Source organism: Jaculus jaculus, chromosome 6 (genome assembly GCF_020740685.1).
Source record: "Jaculus jaculus isolate mJacJac1 chromosome 6, mJacJac1.mat.Y.cur, whole genome shotgun sequence".
Classification (NCBI taxonomy): domain Eukaryota; kingdom Metazoa; phylum Chordata; class Mammalia; order Rodentia; family Dipodidae; genus Jaculus; species Jaculus jaculus.
Window position 1 is genome coordinate 163,068,895 of NC_059107.1, and position 19,596 is coordinate 163,088,490.

Below are 19,596 nucleotides of genomic sequence, written 5' to 3' on the forward strand. Positions count from 1 at the left end.
GAGGGTGGGGGCAGGGGACACTCGGGAAGACATGGGGAAGAGCACACTGGAGATGAAGCGGGAGAAGCCAGTGACACGGAGTGTGGGGAGCAGTGGGACCACGGCGACTCGGACCCCGGGGGCCACAGCCCTCGCAGCGAGCAACCGGACTTTACGCCAGGGCGCCTGGCAGCCCAAGGAGGCCGGGTCTGGCCCTGAAGACACCTGGTGCACATTTCACCGGGTCATGTTGGTGCTGTGAGGAAGGATCGTAGGGGCCGCAGGGAGACCAGTAAGGAAAACGTCTACGCGCCACGGCTGCACTGTGGGGACGGACTCGTCAGGGCATGGTGAGGGTTCAGCACAGAGGTCAGCATGAATGAGACGCCCAGTGGGGCTGCAGCACTAGTTGGGGTGCTCCTCTCTGGAGCAGTGCTGAAAGCTGACCTGTCCAGGCTGAAGGACAGATAAATGCACATCAGATCCCAGCTTTGCACCCCAGTGTTGACAAGTGTGCGATGGGATGGTGACGGTCCCAACTCACAGGCTTTGTAGGCCTGTGGGAGAGGCTCCGCCGGGACACACCATGTCAGGCACAGCCGTCAGAGTCACCGCTTCTGCGGGCAGCGAGTGAGCACAGGTGTTCAGCTGGGGAGCCAATGTGCGTAGCGCAGGAAAAAGACTCAAACCCAAGCCTGGCCTTACCGGGAAGAAAGGAAACCCTCCCGTCCACTTTCAGGAAGGACTAATAGCAGAGGAAACCTGTCCCCAGGGCCAGGACCACCTGTCCAACTCACTTCACCTTTGACCCCTAGTGCCCAGCACAAAGGCTACTTTTTACCAAGGGCTGTTGAATAAATAAGAAAGGGATGGATAATCTGGCTCCTCGCTCTCAAGGGGCTCCAGGGCTGTCAAGCCAGGTGCCCAGTGTGAGCGTCCTCAACTCAGAAGTGTGCAGGACAGCGATAGAAGCACGGCCTGCTGGGCCTGGCCACTTGGTGTTTGGGGGCCTGTCCTGTGCATTGTAGGGTGCTGAGCAGCACTCCTGGCCTCCTCCCTCAGGCACTTCATCCCAAGTGACAACCTAAATTACCCATGACCCCCAAGGGGCAAAATTCATACCCAAGACCATCCAACAAAATGCTTTTATGTTTGTAGCTCCGTTTCTTGAGTGGATGCGAGGATATTAGTAGAATCATCTAGAACAGTCGCCAGCACAACAAAGTGCTCAGAAAGCGTGACCACTGCTGTCCCGAGTGACACAGACAAGAGGACAAGTGACTCCACCCAAGGGGAAAGCCAAGATGTGAAGAAGCAGGGCACATGAGGAGCTTAAGAGCACAACCACCATTGAGGTGCGGAACAATCTTCCAGAGCCTTCCCAGAGCAGGGAATAGTGGGTCTGCGGAAGAGCCATACGATGGACACATGGGCCGGGAACTACACTCAGACAGAGGGACTAAGGATGACAAAGGCAGGAGGCAGGACAGTAAAGCCAGTGTGAATCAGAGGAGCGAGGAGCGAGCCCACTGTAAGGCGTTTAACAAAACCTAAAACTGTAGCGTTCCCCAATGAAGATGGAGCACAGCAGCACGGAGGCAAGCGAGCCTGCTCGCCCAGTTACATCTGTGGGGTTGAGAAGTCGGGACAGTCCCCAGTACACATGCAGTCTGTGCTTTATGTCTTTCTGTGTCCTTCCTTCCAGGTATGGGACAGTTGCTGGCTCCAACCGCAGTCCCAGCGCAGCGCTGGATTTGCAGGGACATGCCGTGAAGCCGGCGAGCTGTCAGAAGTGCTTTCCCCGGGAATCAAACTCCGTGAGCTTTTCCTGAAATAACTGACGCCTTCCTTCTGCAGGCTCTTGCTGAGCCCCCTGTCCCCCACACAGGAAGCCAGGGGTTCATAGCACCACTTGGGCCAATTCCAACCTCTCCACGGAGAGGCCCAGAGCTCGGCTTACCGGGCAGCAAGTAATAAAAGCTGCATGACGACAGAACCTCTTTCATCGTGAATAAATGAGCACAATTACCTCCCCGCAGAAAAGCCAGCGCTTCAAAGGCAGAAAGGAGGGAAGGGGAGGAAGAGGATGGAGGAGAAGTAATCAGTCTTAATTAGTTTTATCTCAAGGGAAGTATGTATGATTCTTTCAGTACCCAAAGAGATTCAAATTAGCTCCTGCCAGTCACCGTGTCTCGAGGTTCTCATTGAAATGACAGATGTGGCCAGTTCTCATCATCACCCTTCTAGACATGACTCTGCCAGGGAAGAAGAAATTTGAGAGCCTCAGAAGTCAGTGGCTGCACCAGATGGGTCAACCATCTTTCAGAAGATCCGAGGGTCCACGGGTCCCAAGTGGCTTCAGTTATCTGCCACAGCACAATATCCCGCTCACCACAGCCTGTATATCTCCGGCCCTCTGCGTGGCACCTAGTCTTGACACTCTGTTAGATGCCACCCTACTGGTGAGGGTGGTGGTTGGAAGGGTCCCCTTGACTAGTGAAGATAAACATTTTGACTCGGGTCACCCACATGCACAGGCAGGGTGAGGTCTGACTGGGATCCCAGGGATGGCACACAGTAGGCACTCAGTACAAATTTGTGGCAATGGGTAAGATGAAGACTGCACACTTGCCCACCCTGCAGGGTACCGACCCTACTCACGACAGAGGTCTTGGCCTCTCAGTCTGAAGCAGAATCGGCAAAGGGCCCCGTGGCAAGGAGGCCAGCCATGAGGTGGGCTGGCACATCCTATTGGGCATCTCAGAGGAGAGACCATCTTGGTAGACACTGAAGAGACTCCAAACTCATCAAAGCTGAAAATAAGAGGCTTCTGAGAGCTCAGTACTAAACAAGACCCCTCCAACACCCACGTAACACTGCAGAAGGGGGGGGCAGAATGTAAGAGCCATGGGGGGTACTTTGGGAAACATCCTCTAGACACGAGCTGACTGGTGCATTCATGACTTCACAGTCACTACCCCCACAAGACCTGCACGGTTCTAAATCCAACATGTTGACATGAGGACAGAGGACAAAAGGAATGACATACTGAAACAGAGGGAGGACAGCGAGGAAGGAGAAGGGCGCTCCCGGGAACGGGGGGGGGGGGGGGCGGGGGGCGGGGAGGGAGGGAGGAGCTAATGGGATGGGAACATGATCAAGTTACACCATCTTTATGTATTAAGTTCTCAATAGAAAAAAAAGAAAGAGATGCCATGGCTGAAGATTGGGGGACAGGAAGGGACACGGCAGTCATGTGTTGAAAGTGGCATAGAACAGACCCCACTACTCAGAGCAGGGGGAGGGGAGGGAAGAGGAGCCCCCCCCCCAGCATCTTAGGTGTGGGTGGACGGCCGAGGCTCTTCCGCGCCTCTGTCTTCCTTCCTTCTCACCCTGGCGGACTCAGGTGAGCCAAGAATGAGACAGCAGGAAGAGCTGCCCACATCCCACTGGCAGCCAGCCACAGTGGGCGGGGGGGGGGGGCACCGAACACAAGTAAGCAAGCAAACATCTTTCTCTATCCCAGATAACCAACCCGGTACGCAGACGGGCCAGGCTAGCCCAGCCACTGATCTCGTAAACTGCACAAGCTGCCCTGGGTTCCCGCCTCTTGGGATGCACAAAATCCTAGGCACTGCCCTTCCCCTCTCACTCCAAGCCTGGCTGTGCTCTCTCTTCCTGCCCCCAAACACCTGCTAATGCCTCCAGGCCTTGAAGTAAGCTCCAAGACTCCCGTTATGAGCCTGGTAAGATGCCTGCTCTCACGGAGAGCGATTCTGCGGGTGTTTACCCTAAAGTCGTTAATCAGGGATGGAAGGATCTCAAAGTCATCTCCGGTGTACAGCAAGTTCCACCTAATCCTCAGGGGGAGTTCTAACAGGAGAACACGGAACTGGTTTCCAATTTGGCTACAATTGTATGTAACAGGCCATCGTTGGCCAGAAGGAAATTTGTGGGTGCAAAGTAGTATTTTTTTAATATTTATTTATTTGAGAGAGGGAAAGAGGCAGACACACACACGCACACACAGAGAGAGAGAGAGAGAGAGAGAGAGAGAGAGAGAATGGGCATGCCAGGTCCTCCAGCCACTGCAAACTAACTGCAGACACATGTGTTCCCTTGTGCATCTGGCTTACGTGGGTCCTGGAGAGTCGAACCAGGATCCTTTGGCTTTGCAGGCAAAGGCCTTAACTGTTAAGCCATCTCTCCAGCCACAAAGTAGTGTTCTTAACCTCTCTTGCCTGGCTCTTTGTTTTGCAAGCAATCACCGGCTGCATCGAGAGCGGTGGGTGTCTGCAGTTGTCAGGTGCACGGGGTAAGAGCACCTCAGAGGCAGAGAAGGTGAGTCACCCGCCACGGCGACAATGAGGCATGAAGAATACTGGCAACTGCTTCAGAGCTCAACGGTTAGAGGCTCCATTCTGCTATTTTGGGACAGCTGAAATGTGGATGAAGGGCTGTAACTGTAACTCCACGTATAACCAGCACTCAGGGGACAGGCATAAGGGTCACTATGATTTCAAAGCCAGCCTGGGCTACAGTGCAAGACCCTGTCTCAAAACAAAACAGCCATCTGCTGAGAAGCCACACAAGGTGCCCGGTGAGTCTAGTTACCGCAAGCGGGTCTCACCCACAGTCCCCTCCACGGCAGGTGCATGCACCGAGGAGGAAGATCGACAGCGAGTGGCGTGCTGCATGCCCAGAGCTGACGCCTGCACCCAGCCCCTGTCCTCTGACCGCTTCTCTCAGGACAGCCTCACTCGAGGGCACTGGGAGCCTCTGGATAGGGCAGCACTGAGCCCCTGGCATCTGCCCAAGGTGCCCTGGACACGTACCTGTGAAGTCCTGCAGGCACTCACACGAGTAGCCGCCCTCGCGGCTCCGGCACCGGCCGTTGGCTCCGCACGGGCTGGAGTAGCAGAGGTCGATCTCGGTCTCGCAGTAGTCGCCGGTGAACCCGGGCGGGCAGCGGCAGCGAAGGCCGGTGATGGGGTGGATGGGCCGGAAGAGCACGGTGGTGGAGCTGATGAAGGGCGCCGAGCTGTCGAAGCGGAGCACCGACACGCACTTCATGTAGTTCTCGCACGGCTCGCGCAGGCAGATGTTGTCGTCGAAGGGCAGCACGCGCTGCGCCGAGATGGTGGTCAGCAGGGTCCGGTTCAGGTAGATCTGCTCCTGCAGGTCCTCGGACGGGAAGAAGCGACCGCGAGCGCCCCCAGGCAGCAGCGCAGAGAAGGTCACGTTCAGGATGTTGGAGCTGACATCTGTGTCGTTTTGGATGTTGAAGACGAAGATGTCATCCTTGGTGGTGGACAGCACTGTGGCCACCCCTTCCACGAAGAGGGACAGCAGCGGGGACAGGAACTTCTCCTGAGACATGTTCTCCAGGCGGACAGTGATGCTGTTGGTCAGCATGTCGTCTGTGATGATGGTGACGCGCAGCGTGCAGAGGGCTGTGACAGTGTGGACGCCGTCTGTGGGGCACAAGGAGACCTGGCGTCACTAGAATGCTCACAGCAGCCGTGTCTCCTGCAACCACGCCCCAGGAGCAGCCTCAGATACACTCAGCAAAGGAGGTCAACTGGGTACCCCCATTCCCACTCCCCACCCACTCCTTCCCTAACCCCACTCTCCTCCCTTTCTTTGCTGCCCACATCCAGCTTCCCAAAGAACAGCTCCCAGCATGCCTCTCTCTTGCAGAAACCACCAATGGTCCCAAACCACAGAATAGGACAGAATAGGACATGACCACCATAGGTCAACCCCTCACCACACAGGGCGCCCCAGCTCACAAACTTCACTCCAGCCAGAGGAGATTCAAAGGCCTGGCTTTCCCCTCTGCTCCACCTCAGCCATCTGGACATCCATCCCACCTCCACCTCCCCTCTATCACAGTTCTTTCCACCACCCCCATCGAGTTCAAACCCTACCGTGTTCAGCAGGCCCACACCGGTGCCACCAGGGAACAGCCCCACCCATCACGCCATGTGTAATAGGTAAGTTTTGGTGTCAACTTGATCTGTTTACGAATCCACAGACATTCCTCTTGAGTGGGTCTATGAGGCTGCTTCCAGGAAGAATTAATTTAAGGAGGAAGTTCTTCCCCTCGGGTGAACCCTTCTCCCAGAGGGGGCCTTTATCTAAGGAAGCTCTGGGAGGAAAGAATCCCTTCCTCCCACCTGGCTGCCGGGGTTGCTGGCTGCCTTCCGGCGTGCACTGGAGACCAGCGCAGACTGAAGAGCAGGGCTCTCCACGACGCCTCCTGGCCTTCCGTGCTGGGTTGGGACTGCTGAGGCAGCCAGCCTCATGCACTGAGCAGCTACGAGGATCCTTGACTCTTGGGCCTGCAAACTGCTATTGTTGAACTACTGTAAGCTAATCCAATAAATTCCCAATAAATTTCCCAATAAATTCATTCGATTGTTTCTGTTCCTCTAGAGAACCCTGATTAATATACCGCGTCACTGTCTGATGTCTCTCAGCCCTACCCAACCCATTGTTACACATCAGCATGTAGGGTGCTTGGTCAACACTGCTTTTACAAGGCCCACAGAGGTGGGGACAGGGCACTGTTGGTAAGGCGCTGGCAGCGCAAGTGTGAGAGCCTGAATTTGAATCCCAGACCCATGGAACATGCCAGGCGTAATGGCATGTGCTTAGAACCACAGTGCTGGAGAGGCAGTAACTGGATCTCTGCGGCTCACTGGCTAGCTAGTGTAGTCAATTCGGAGCTCCAGGTTCAGAGAAAGACCCTGCCTTAAAGAATAAGGTAGCGAGCTGGGTGTGGCGACACACACCTTTAATCCCAGAACTTGGGAGGATCGCTGTGAGTTCGAGGCCAGCCTGAGACTACATATGAATTCCAGGTCAGCCTGGACTAGAGTGAGACCCTACCTTGAAAGACCAAACCAAGCAAACAAAACAAAGAATACGGTAGAGAGCTACTAAGGAAGACCCTGATGTCAACCGCTAGCCGACACACACTGTGTGCTCACCCTCACACACGTGTACACACACATGCTGCATGCCCACCCTCACACACATGTACACACATACTGCCACCCTCACACACATGTTCACACACACACACTGTATGAATCATGCGACTTGTCCATATGGTGAAAAAAGGTAACTCTCCACAGTGACAAATAAGTCCAAGCCCTTTGGCCACCACAAGCCCGAGGTTCCACAGCACCGTCCCCATCCCCATTTGACGTGTGAAGAAACTGAGGCACAAGGAGGGCAAGTTCGCATTCAGGAGCCCAGCTGCCCTGGGAGGAGACCCAAGTTTCCCTGCAATAACCTCAGATGCTTGGCAGGTGGCAGCCAGGCATGGAGGCCAGCTCCCAGCTCCCGTCAGTTCTCTGGAGAACCTGAGGCTGAATGAGGAAGTGGCGCGGGTGCGGCCTTGATGTGGGAGGGCAGCCCGCATCCCACTGAACCCCCACACGTCTCCAGAGGTGAGGTGGCATCAGCCCAGGGCACCTGCAGCTCAGAACAAAGGGCCAGGGAAGGTACCAGGAATGAACGAGGATCTGCAAACATAATGAAGATTGGGTACGTAGGAGACCTCAGGGAGGCATCTGCTTCTCCTTCCTATTCACAGGTGGAAGTTATACCCTGGCCCCTCCCAAGCCTTGGCCAGTCCAGAGATTGCTTCATCCCATACAGCGTTCCAAAGGACATGGCAGAAGAGATATCTGGACTCCTGGTTCAGGCCCCACGAGGACCAGAAGCGTCTGCCTCTTTCCTTGCTGTGTCCAGCCACCACACGGGAGCGGCCATGTGGCCCTACGCACATGGGAGAGGTCCCACACTGGGGAGGACAAGCCACGATGGTACACAGCTCCAGATAACCAATGGCCAGGAACAGCCCCCGCCAGGCTTCTGCCGCTGGAGATAGCCGAGTGGAGGGCCCAGACCTCGCAAAGCAGGGACAAGCCACCCTGTGAGCCAGCTCACGATGAGGACAAACAGGTCACCCAGAGTGGGGAAACAGTACGTTCTGGGCTAGCTACGCGGACAATATACACTTACAAGCCGTTGACTCAGGGAGACAGTGGCTCAGGAACTTTTATTTTTGTGTTAGGGATTAACACAGGGCCTTGTGCACCCTAGGCAAGTGCTCTACCCCTGCGTTACCCCCAGCCCAGCCCCAAACTTTATAGTAATGTACTTAACCGCATAGCCTAGTAGGCTCAAAACATCTGCACAGGCTGAGTTCCCTGTCCATAAAGCTGGGATATGTTTTGATTTTTAGATTTTCCCCCCAGATTTTGTAATATTTACACATTTGTAATATGATATCCTCGTGTAATGGGTTGACTATAAAATGTCCCCTGGAGTGTCATATGTCTGTGACTAAACATCACACTTAGTTCCCGCCTGGTGTGGCCTTTGGGAGGTGGAGGTGCTCCAGGAGGTGTCACCTTGGGGCTCACTAGCCCAGCCCCCCTGCGTTCAAAGCTGGCGCCCGACTTCCCTCTGGTGCTACGTGATGATGTGAGTCAGCTTCCTGCTCCTGCCACGCATCCCCCGCCACGACGAAGCTGTCCTCTAAACGCGGCTGGAAAAGTAAACCCTTTCTTCCCGTAAGTGGCTTCTGGTAGGGATGTGTCCCAGTAACAGGAAGGTAAGTGCTCTACTTAGGGAGGGAGCCGAGTCTCACCATGAAAGTTACGTTTCTTGTTCACCCCTTACGCAGAGCCTGCAGGGATGTTAGACCGTATTTCGGGGTGTGGCTGGGTGCTTACATTTCTCGCTCACCCGTACACAGAGCCTGCAGTGATGTCAGACCATATTTCGGGGTGTGGCTGAATGCTTACATTTCTTGCTCACCCTTACACAGAGCCTGCAGTGATGTTAGACCGTATTTTGGGGTGCGGCTGGATGCCGGCTCCTACCTGTCACACAGGTCAGGTGTGTGATTTTCCCACTCATGGCACTCAAAAGGAACCAGTCTTTGGAGTGCTCTGGATTTCAGATTTCTGGGTCAGGCAGTTCAGCCTGTATTTTATTGCCATGGACTAAATTGTGTCTCCCAAAGTTCCTACATCACAGCCACGGGCCCGGAATGGCAGCATTTGGAGGTCACGAGAGCGGGGCTCTGCAGTACAGTTAGTGTCCTCGTAGGAACTCCAGACAGCCTGGTTCCCTCAAGGTGAAGACATGGAGAAAGGAGCCACCAACCAGCCCCCAGCCTGCCAGCACCCTGACCTCAAGCACGTGTGTGCCGTGTAAGCCGAGTCAGTGGTCACCTGCTCTGGCAGGCCTTGATGACAGGCTCGGAGTTAATCAGGGTGCCAAGTCACATGGCAAACAACCTGAAAATAAGTCTATGCCTGCCTTAGGCATTGGTCATTAGACACTAGTTTGCTATATTCCTCTCTTTATTCTTTTTCTAAGAATAAATCTAAAAATTCAGGGCTGGGCAGATAGCTGAGTTGGTAAAATGCTCATCTTGCAAGCATGAGGACCTGAGTTTGAGCCCCAGCGCCTGCTTTATAAAAAGCTATGTGTGGGGCTGGAGAGATGGCTTAGTGGTTAAGGCATTTGCCTGCAAAGCCAAAGGACCTTGGTTCGATTCCCCAGGACCCACATAAGCCAGATGCACAGGTGGAACATGTGTGTGGAGTTTATTTGCAGTGCCTGGAGGCCCAGGGGCACCCATTCCTTCTCTCTCTGATAAATAAACAAGTAAATACCCAAGGATTGAGAACTTGTAAGTCTTTTGCTAGAACAGTCCCCAGAACTCGAGGGCTAACTGCCCTCACACATGGCTGGAGGAGGTGGGCAGGGACGGAGGAACCTGCTGCCAGCTCTTCCTCCCCGCCAGTGGCACACGGAAAAGGTTCTGTTTTCCACAAGCAATGTTTCTGTAGCTGTTTGATTTGGTTTTCTTTATAAGGCCTATCATAATAATTCAGGGAGTATAGTATTTGTTTCTTGGTGGCAGCCACCATGACACGCCCTTTACCACACAGGGAAGTGTTTATGCTGGCCCCATGTTAAAGCTATTCACATGTTAATCTAAAAGCCCACATCTTTTCTGGGTACATTGGGCTAAGCCCTCCCACAGGCAGCTCAAGAGGGCACGGCACAGAAGAATACCTGGGAACAAGGAGCCACAGTCTAGGGACACATTTCCTCAATCGGGGACAAGGCAATGCCATGCCCGCAGGAGACAGCATTGGGTATTAGCTCCTGGCCTAGAGAACCCAGTCCACGCCTCCACGTTCAAGGTGCGGCCGTCCGGGGCACCCCAAGACATGGAGGATTGGTTTGGCCACAGTGATCTGAGCTGAGTTTCTCAGCCAGCCAACCTGCAAGTGACCAAGCCTTCAGGACAAACCAAAATAAATGCCTGTCACCAAGGTTGTCACCACTGAAAGGAAGGGACACTCCGCGGTTACAGCTGGGCTAACAGGGCCGATCCCAATACCACGACCTTAGGCAAAGAAGACACTCTGTCTTGTTTTTGCTGCGTGACTTGTGTGTGGCCGACGCTCATGCATGTGCTGACACAGCGCCCTGTGGGCTCACCTAGCGCCACCGGAGAACAGCATCAGGCGTCCCCCATCCCATCAGTTACCCGCTTGTTTTGCCCTTGGAAGAAGTCTCTTACTGATTCAGGGACTTTCATCAAAAACCCCGTAATTCCAATCTCCATTCCCCACAGGGCTGGGGTTACAGACGTGTGAGGCTATGCCCAGCTGTTTACGTGGGTTCTGGAGATTCAAAGTCAGATGGTCTTAGGTCCCCTCGGGCCCTCACACTTGTACAGGAAGTGCACTTAGCCACTGAGCCATCTCTCCAGCCCCAAGAAAACACTTTTTAAAAAACCTTATTTTATTTTATTTTTACTTATTTATTGAGAGAGAGAGAGAATATGGGTGTGCCAGGGACTCCAGCTCCTGCAAACAACCTCCAGATACATGTACCACCATGTGCATCTGGCTTATATGGGTTCTTAGGAGTCGAACCTAGGTCCTTGGGCTTCGCAGGCAAATGCTTTAACCGCTAAGCCATCTCTTTATCCCCAAGAAAACGCTTTTAACAAAACAAAGCCCATAGACACATGAGTGCAGAGAGATTTAGCAAGGGTACTCTGTGTGGACGCTAGTTCTGTCAGCATCATTGGCTTTGTTTTACGTAAACCCTTTGCTTTAGAGCAAAATGTTTAAATAACCCCTTTGTCTTACCTTGCAGACGTGAAGTTCCCAACCACAGACCCACTTTCTCTACCATCAGCACTGGTGCCTTAGGAGGCACAGTTGCTGTTGACAAGCCAACGGTACCTATTAGCTGCAGCCCACACTGTCCTCAGGCTCCTGTGGACTCAGCCCACTGGTCTTCTCCTGTCCCAGGCCCCCATCCAGTTGTCACCGGGATTCTAGGTGACATTCAGGTGTCCAATCTCCTTGGGTCCTCTCATGCGCTCTGTGTCCCAGAACAGTGCAGGACCCGCTGCTGCCATGGGCCCAGCAGCGCCCTCAAGCAGCCCAGCTCAACTTCTGCAGCCTTCCTCGGGAGACATGAGTCACTGCACCATCCTACACAGCAGGAAGGGGCAGAACGGCTGGCAGTTCAAGCACGAGGCTGCAGGATGCCCACCAGAAGGGGCTTTCAAAGCGTGAGAGAAACTTCTAGGTCTTGGGGAGGGTGGAGGATGTCCTTGGGTCCTTGGACCTGGATCAGACAGCAGTGGATGGTGGGTGTCCATAACCATGTACCCAGTGGCAGGACCAGCCCTTGGGACACTGGGGGGAGAGGTCACACCAAGGGAGAGGTCACACTATAGCCTCCAAGGAGCGGTGCTCTTCCCAGGGTAGAAAGGGACAGGGAACAGAGGTACCTCTGAGACCCAGTGGCAGGAGACCCCACTGAGGGTGGCAAGCAGAGCGACCCCAGGAGGCTCAGGGAGGTGGGTCTCCCAGGATCCCAGGAGGGTTAGAGTCCCTGCCCTCACCCCAAAGTGGACAGGAGGAGCCTTTTGGGTACCAGTGCAGGAGAGACGGAGAGCAAGCCCAGCAAGTCAAGGGGAAGGCACGGGCCTGTGCAGGGGCTGCTGTGACCACGTGACGAGTGAATGGGGACTAGAGTACGTGCCTGTCCTCTTGGCTACTTTTGGGTAGGGCCAGTTTCCATGCTCCTCTATAATCCCAGAACTTGGCAGGCTTAAACAGGAGGATTGCCACTAGTTTATGGCCCACCTGGCTACATAGCAAGATTTTGTCTCATTAGATAGATAGATAGATAGATAGATAGATAGATAGATAGATAGGCAGACAGACAATAGGGCTGGAGAGATAGCCCAGCAGTTAAGAGTATCACTGCACAAGCACAAGGGCCTGAGAATTGCAGACTTCAGATCTCCAGGTCCCATGTAAAGCAGCCAGACGTGGTCATGCGCCCCTGCGGGAACACCCCAGTCCCACGGGGGCAGGGCCAGAGACCCGAGAATCTTCAAAATCTAGCAAGCTCTGGAATTAGTCACAGGAAACCCCAGCTTGAAAGAAGACCAGGAAGAAGAGTGGTGGAGGTGGGGCGCCCAACGTTTGAAACAGCTGAGGTGATGCCATCTTGTCCTTATCAGGCCCTGACTCCATTTTGTGCCTGTCCGGGCCCCTGTCAGCCGCTGTCCTCCCCAGGCCGCCTCGCCCACACTGGCAGCACAGTCAGGGCTTTTCCTGACCCTGACCCTGACCATGGCCCTGACATAATAAACCCAAGGTAACTCCAGCAAGCAGAACCAAAATAAGCACAGGTGCACAATCCAAACAACGGCTGTTCCAAGGCTACCCCAGCCTACATCTGGCATTGATGTCACTTTGGTTCTTGCCTTTAGAAATGCTGTGCCCTTGGGCTTTGAGGCCGAGCGTTCTTTTCTGGCATTTGCCCCTCTCAGCTGCTGGCTTAATAAAAAGGACCCTCGACTAGCCTAAGAAGCACCGTGGTCTGGGATTCTCTCGCGTGAACAACAGCTTCCCTCAGGCCGACACCGGCGAGCTGCCCTCCCGCCCCCACCACGGGTGACCGCATGGGCCCTGCCGCAACACACACACGCGTGCAGAAAAAAATTAAAAGCAGTCATTCATAAATAAATGAACAAACACATAAAACAAAACCCGGGCTGGGAAATGGCCACACAAGTGCGAGAACATATTCAGACCCTCAGCATCCGCGAAGGGGGGTGCAGATTTGGCTCAGGGGAATAGCTCTTGCCTAGCAAGCACAAGGCCCTGGGTTCAGTCCCCAGCGCCCCGAAAGTAAAGAAAAGAAATCCTACACTCACATAGGTGTCGGGCGTGAAGGAGGTGGACACAGGTGGATGCCGGGGCAGCTGGCCAGCTAGACCAGCGGCATCAGTGAGCTCTGGGCCCAGGAAGAGATTCTGCCTCAGTAGGTAAGTGGGAGAGCAACAGAGGAAGACATCCAACACCCGCCTCTGGCCTCTACATGCATTTGTACTTGTTTGCATGTGCGCCCACACACAACTGTGCCCATACGCTGCACATGCATGTACAAACAGCCAAAGGAGGCGTCAGTCACTGACCGACAGGTTGTGTCCACCACAGAGCCATCTTTGCACTCGCCGTGACCCCATCTGCAGGCCACTGCCATGGGCCCCACATTCTGAGGCTCCTGGACATGAACTGGGGAGGCACCATCCAATCCAGGGCAAATGGGAATTGTGGGGTGGGAGGAGGTCGAGGCCACAGAGGTGGAAGGTCACCTGGCTGCTGTTGGCCTCATGCGTTCTTGATGTGAGGCACTGGGTGTGACCAAGGAGACATGTCCTCACCAGTACAGATGGAGTCCCTCACCAGCGTGGACACCAAGGCACAGAGAGCTGAGCAAGCCCAGCAGAGCCATTCCAGCCATGAGCAGCAGGCCCAGATTCAAAGGCCCCACCCAGGGTGGGCACAGTGGACAGAAGTCCAGGAAGAACACAGCGCTGCCTGCTGGCGACTCAGAGAAGGAGCGGCCAGCTCTGCCTCACCACACACTGGAGCCGTGGGGACTATCCAGCAAGATGGCGCCATGGGCAGCTTGAGTGGGAGCTGGTGCCAGGGGGAGTCAAGGCCATTTTAACACTGGCTCACGCATCTGTCACCTCTGGGGGCAGGGCCTCATCCCTCTCCCATCACTCACTCTTGATGGCCTTGGCAGGTTGCAACCGAGCCTGAGCTCCTGTCCCCAGCTCCTGCCTCTCAAAGACCCTCACCACATCAAGCGGAAACCACACCTCCAGTTCCATGCCCAGCGAGGTGACTGGGTGTGGTTCTCTGCACAGGTTCCCAGAGTGGGAACCTGGGTGCGGCTGTTGTTTGAGGCCAGACTGAGGCCAAGCAGCAGGTAGGATGAGTGGCTCCTGCCCTGAGGACAGTCTGGCTTCTCTTTTCTGTGCAACAAAGGCTGAGCAGCCCAGGGCTCAGGGCTCAGTGACAGGGGCCTTCAGGGAGGGGCTGTGCTCTGACTGAACAGGAGCCAGCACAGTGGCTGGTGATGGCGCTGCTTCTGCTGCCCCTCTGTGGGAGTGGAAGTGGCCTTCCAACTCAGGACAAAGCCACGGGCCAGCCGCTCCACACACGCAGTCCTGAGAGCCTGGCCCACCTGTCCTAGGATGGGAGCACATTAGCTCACCTTGCATCCCGTGCTGCAAGCGTGATCGGCAAGCACTCGGCCTGCCTGAGACACTGGGAGCCCACCGGCAGTGCCCACCCAGCTCTGCTTCCTAACCCCATCCCTGCGTCACGAGAGCATCCACTAACATAAATCCTCGTTCCAATGCAAAAGCAGAGACTGGGCAGATGGCTCACCACGCTGAGTCAGATCCCGGGCACCCACATAAACTAACAAAATAAGGTAGTGTGAGGCTGAGGACATCCAGCCCCAACCTTTGACCTATACACACACATGCACGCACAACACATGCAGAAACACACACACAGACCCCCCAAAAAACACTCCAGACCACATGGGAAGCTTGCTCAGCACTCATCACTACTGTTGATTTTAAGAAAACAGACCTATCTGGTGTCTAGAAGGACAATGCTTTACCCCTGAAGGTGTCAGAGGCAACTCTGTACATGTCCAAGACATGTCTCCAACAAAAGGGGTGCAGAGCAACCGAGGAAGACCCCTGACCTCTGGCTTACAATCAGCACATACATACAGATACACATATGCACACAAACACGTGCATACACACCCATGCACACACACACATATACTCAAATACTACAATTCTAAAAACTCTTCAAATAAACATTTCACTTGCCTCATTGCTTCATTCTGTTTCCAAGATATTTTTATTTATTTATTTTTATTATTGGTATTCTTCTTCTTCTTTTTTTTTTTTTTTTTTTTTTTGAGGTAGGGCCTCACTTTAGCGCGGGCTGACCTGGAATACTCTATGTAGTCTCAGGGTGGCCTCGGACTCACGGTGATCCTCCTACCTCTGCCTCCCAAGTGATGAGATTAAAGGTGTGCACCACCATGCCCATCTTTCCAAAATACTTTTAAAAAATTGTGCAAACTGAGCACAGTGGTGATAATCCCAGCACTCAGGAGGCAGATGCAGGAGGACTGCTGTGAGTTCAATGCCAGCCTGGGGCTACAGAGTGAGTTCCAGGTCACCTTGGGCTAGAGTGAGACCCTATCTTGAAAAAAGCAAGCAAAAACATTGTGCATGCATGCGCACGTGTGTATGCGCCCACACCGCTGTGCGCCTGTGGAGGTCAGAGGACAACTTTTGGATCTATCCTGGCCATTCCCCCTCATTTGAGGCAGGGCTTCTCCCTGGATGTCACTCTGTTTGCTACTGCTATCCTTTCCTGTTGCACTGGCTGCAAATTTTGGGGAAATTCTCCTGCCTCCACCTCCCATTTCTGAGAATTGAACCCCCAAGGCACATTTTTAACCTAGCTTCCTTCCTCCTCTTTGGAACTGTGAAATGGTGGCGATGACGAGGAATTATCCTCATACAAGTCTGAGGGAAAAACTATGACCCCAGACTGTCAGTGTCGAGACAGACCTTGAAGAGACTCAGCCTCGGGCAGCACAGGAACCAAGGGACCAGGGAAGCTCCCGACCCTGTGGCGGAGTACAGAGGGACCCGGGTCCTCACGCCTGGGGAAACAAGCCCCAGGCAGGTGAGACCCGCCGAGGCCACCCACACGAGGTCCTCTGAGGAGCCAAATGCCACAGGCCAGGGAAGCTTTCCATCTGACAAGATGAAGGTGAAGAGCTGTGGAGGCAGACGTGCTGTGGTTCGCACAACGGGAATGAGCTCGACACCACAGAACCGCCACTTCAGATCGGTCCAAGGCAGGGTCCATGTCAGGTAGAGCTCACCACAGGCAGTGGGTAACTACCTGGAGGGAGGTGAGGAGAAGTGAAACAAAGATATCTAAAGCTCTCTGCTGCACATCACTCCGCACTGATAACGTGCAGCAAAGCCATGTGGCTTTCAGTAAGACTGACTCAGAAATTCTCTCCCTGAAGCCAGGCGTGGTGGCACATGCCTATGACCCAGCACTCAGGAAGCTGAGACAGGAAGATTGCTGTGAATTTGAAGCCACCCTGGGCTATGTAGTGAGCACCTGGCTAACTAGGGCTACAGAGTGAGACCCTGTCTCAAAATGAAAGGAAAGACAAGACAGAGAGAGGGAGGAAAAGAGAGATCATCTCTCCCTTTCACATATAAAAAATAAAGCTCTAACCCAAAGGTGGAAGGTAGCATCTAATTCAAAATTTTGAATCATCAATTATTACATTAAAAACAGTTTGTTGGGTCAGGCGTGGTGGTGCATGCCTTTAATCCCAGCACTTGGGAGGCAGAGGTAGGAGAACTGCCATGAGTTCAAGGCCACCCTGAGACTACATAGTGAATTCCAGGTCAGCCTGGGCTAAAATAAAGTGAGACACTTCCTCAGAAAATAAACAAAACAAGACAAAACAAAAAAGTTTGTTGTATCCATGTTTGATGGAACCTTCTAGAAACCTGAAATCATAACACAAACCTCTGCCCCACAGTGCCCTGCCCAACCCGAGCCCCAGGAATTAGAGATTTAGACATGGGGCAAGTGTATTCTTGTCAAAAGAAAGAACTCTCATTGAAGTGTTAATAGCTGGTTTCTCAAAAAGCAAAACATAGAATTAACATGTGACCCAGAACTCCACTTCTGTGCATGATTCAATGTAACTAAAAATGTGTGGACCCCAAACCTTGTACCATGAACGCCCACAGCAACACTATTCATAATGGTCACAAGTAGAAACCCCATGACCTTCCAGAGAGGAATGGACAGAGTGTGGTCCATGCCACAAGGGAATATTACTCCACCATGAAAAGCAGGAATGTTGGCATACCCTACAAAGGGAAAGAGACTCAAAGACTATTCTGCATAGGGAATGCCAGACACAAAAGGCCATATACTGGGACTGGGGTGATGGCTCAATATTTAAAGCCTGCTGGCCAACATTCTCTTCCCTAGCACCCCCATAAAGCTAGGGGCAAAATGGCACATGAGCCTAGAGTTCATTTGTAGCAACAGACCCTGGTACCCACCCCCAACACACGCACACACACACACAAATTTAAAAAATTATTTAAAAAAGGCAACCACCCACTGCCTGATTCCATAGGTACAAAATGCCCAGGCTGCAAGTCCACGGCAGCAGAGGCACAGTGCCGGCTGTCGGAGCTGGGAGGGGGCAGGAAGTCCACGCTCCACGGCCGGGACTCCGACAGTGTCTTGGCCCTGGAAAGAGGCGGACACTACGGATACACCACGTGCCGCTGCACTTTTCAACGTACACGGCTCATTGCATTTTCTGTGAATATTACAACTTTTTTTCTTGAAACAAGTTCTCATACAGCCCAGGCTGATCTCAAGCTCAAACTCTGAAACTACATACCCAAGTGTGATGATCTTGAACTCCTGATGCCCCTGCCTCTACCTCCCCAGCTCTGGTATTACAGGCATGTACCACCATGCTTAGTTTCATGTCCATCTTTTTAAAATTTTTGCCATATGTGTGTGTGGTATGTACGGTGTGGTGTGTATGTATGTATGTATAGTGTCTGCCTGTGTGCATGCTAAGGCACATGTCTCGTGTGAATGCATTCAGAGGCCAGAAGAGAATCTGGGTCCCCTCCTCTACTGCTCATGAGACAAAGTCTCAGTGAACCCAGAAGGTTTTTATTTTGGTCAGGCTGGCTGACCTGTGAGCCCCAACCATTTTTCTGTCTCCGCCCTGCCCCCACAGGACAGGGTTACTAGCGTGCGTGGCCCTCGGCGCTGTCCATGTGAGCACTGGGGATTCAACTCAGGCTGTCTCGCATCTTTGCGTGTCTCGCAAGTGCCCTTACCCACCGGTCCCGGCCTCCACATCCATTTTTCAAAGGCTAAAAAGATAAAAGGAGATAGCCTTGTGGCTCTTAATAAAAATTGGTTTTATTTTTGCATGGGATTACCCAAAATGAGAAAGCTATTTTAAGAGGCACTTTAATTCCTCAAAATCCACATGGCAAGTGAAGGGAGGGGAGACAACGGCATTTGTTGTAAGAAGTAAAGCCCTTTCATTTCAAGAGCTGGTAAGCGCCTGCTAACCTTGGGGTTACGAAGCCCCTCAAAGACCGTTGAGCGACTGCTCTCGCCTAGCCAAAGCCTGGTGATGTGTATGCAACCCACTGAGCGCTGCGGAAGAGACCGCGGGTAGGTGGACGCACCGCCCACGGGGAGCCACGACTGCAGTTGGGATCACGCTGAAAGTGGGTGTCCTGCTTCTTTGTTTTACTTCAGGGGCTCGAGAATAACACACAGGATCCAGTCTGAACGCCCTGCATTTCCTGCTTGGGGAATCCAATGCCGCAGTCGCAGGCAAGCTGTGTTGGCAAGGGTCAGGAGAGCAAGCAGACCGAGGCCAGAGCTGGCAGCTGCAGGCGTGGCTCCCGTGTGAGGCTAAGTACCTCTGCCCTCACCCACTCAATGCCTCCTACTTCTGCCCGCTCACCCTGGGCTGTGACAACCAAAACTGTCTCCATTGTCCAATATCTGTGGGCACAGAATTGTCCCCAGCAACCACTCTGCCCTGGGAAACGACACAAACATTCTGGACACTTCTAGCCAAGGCTCTGGGCTAGTACCCAGTGCTTGGGAAGCGGCTAGGCTGGGGGCTCCTGGCTCAGCGCACCAACTGTACCAGGCCAGCCCAGGGTACCCCATGTCTCCTGGGCTCCCTCTGCCAGCTGGGCCCCAAAATGACACTGGCTGGGCCAATGGGGAGCCACTAAGCTTCACTCTTCCCTCCACAGCCAGGAAGCCACCTTTGGGCCCCTCCTAGAAAAGTGAGTGGCATTCCCCCAGGCAAAGATTAAACAACAATAAGGACTTAAGTGAATGCCTGGTGGTGAGCCAAGTGACGCCATCCGGCAGGACAAGGTGCCTGAGCACCTGCCAAGGGACAGCCATATGCTCTCCAGCCCCAGACATACCACAGCCCAAAGGGGAAATCTACAAGGGACGAGGGCTTTTAACCACCCCCACCCCCCCCCCCCCCTGCTCAGGGCCCTGAGTGACTTTGTTTCCTGCTGCTGAGGAGCAGCTT

At 53.6% G+C, this 19,596-nt stretch overlaps 1 protein-coding gene across 1 annotated transcript in view; it reads right to left on the bottom strand.

The window, feature by feature from the left end:
- Positions 1-19,596, bottom strand: part of Celsr1 (cadherin EGF LAG seven-pass G-type receptor 1) — a 148,560-nt gene that overhangs the window by 78,103 nt on the left and 50,861 nt on the right. Inside the window, exon 2 of the mRNA XM_004650392.2 lies at positions 4,815-5,453. Coding sequence (XP_004650449.2) covers positions 4,815-5,453 — 639 coding nt within the window. The remainder of the gene's footprint in view (positions 1-4,814; positions 5,454-19,596) is intronic.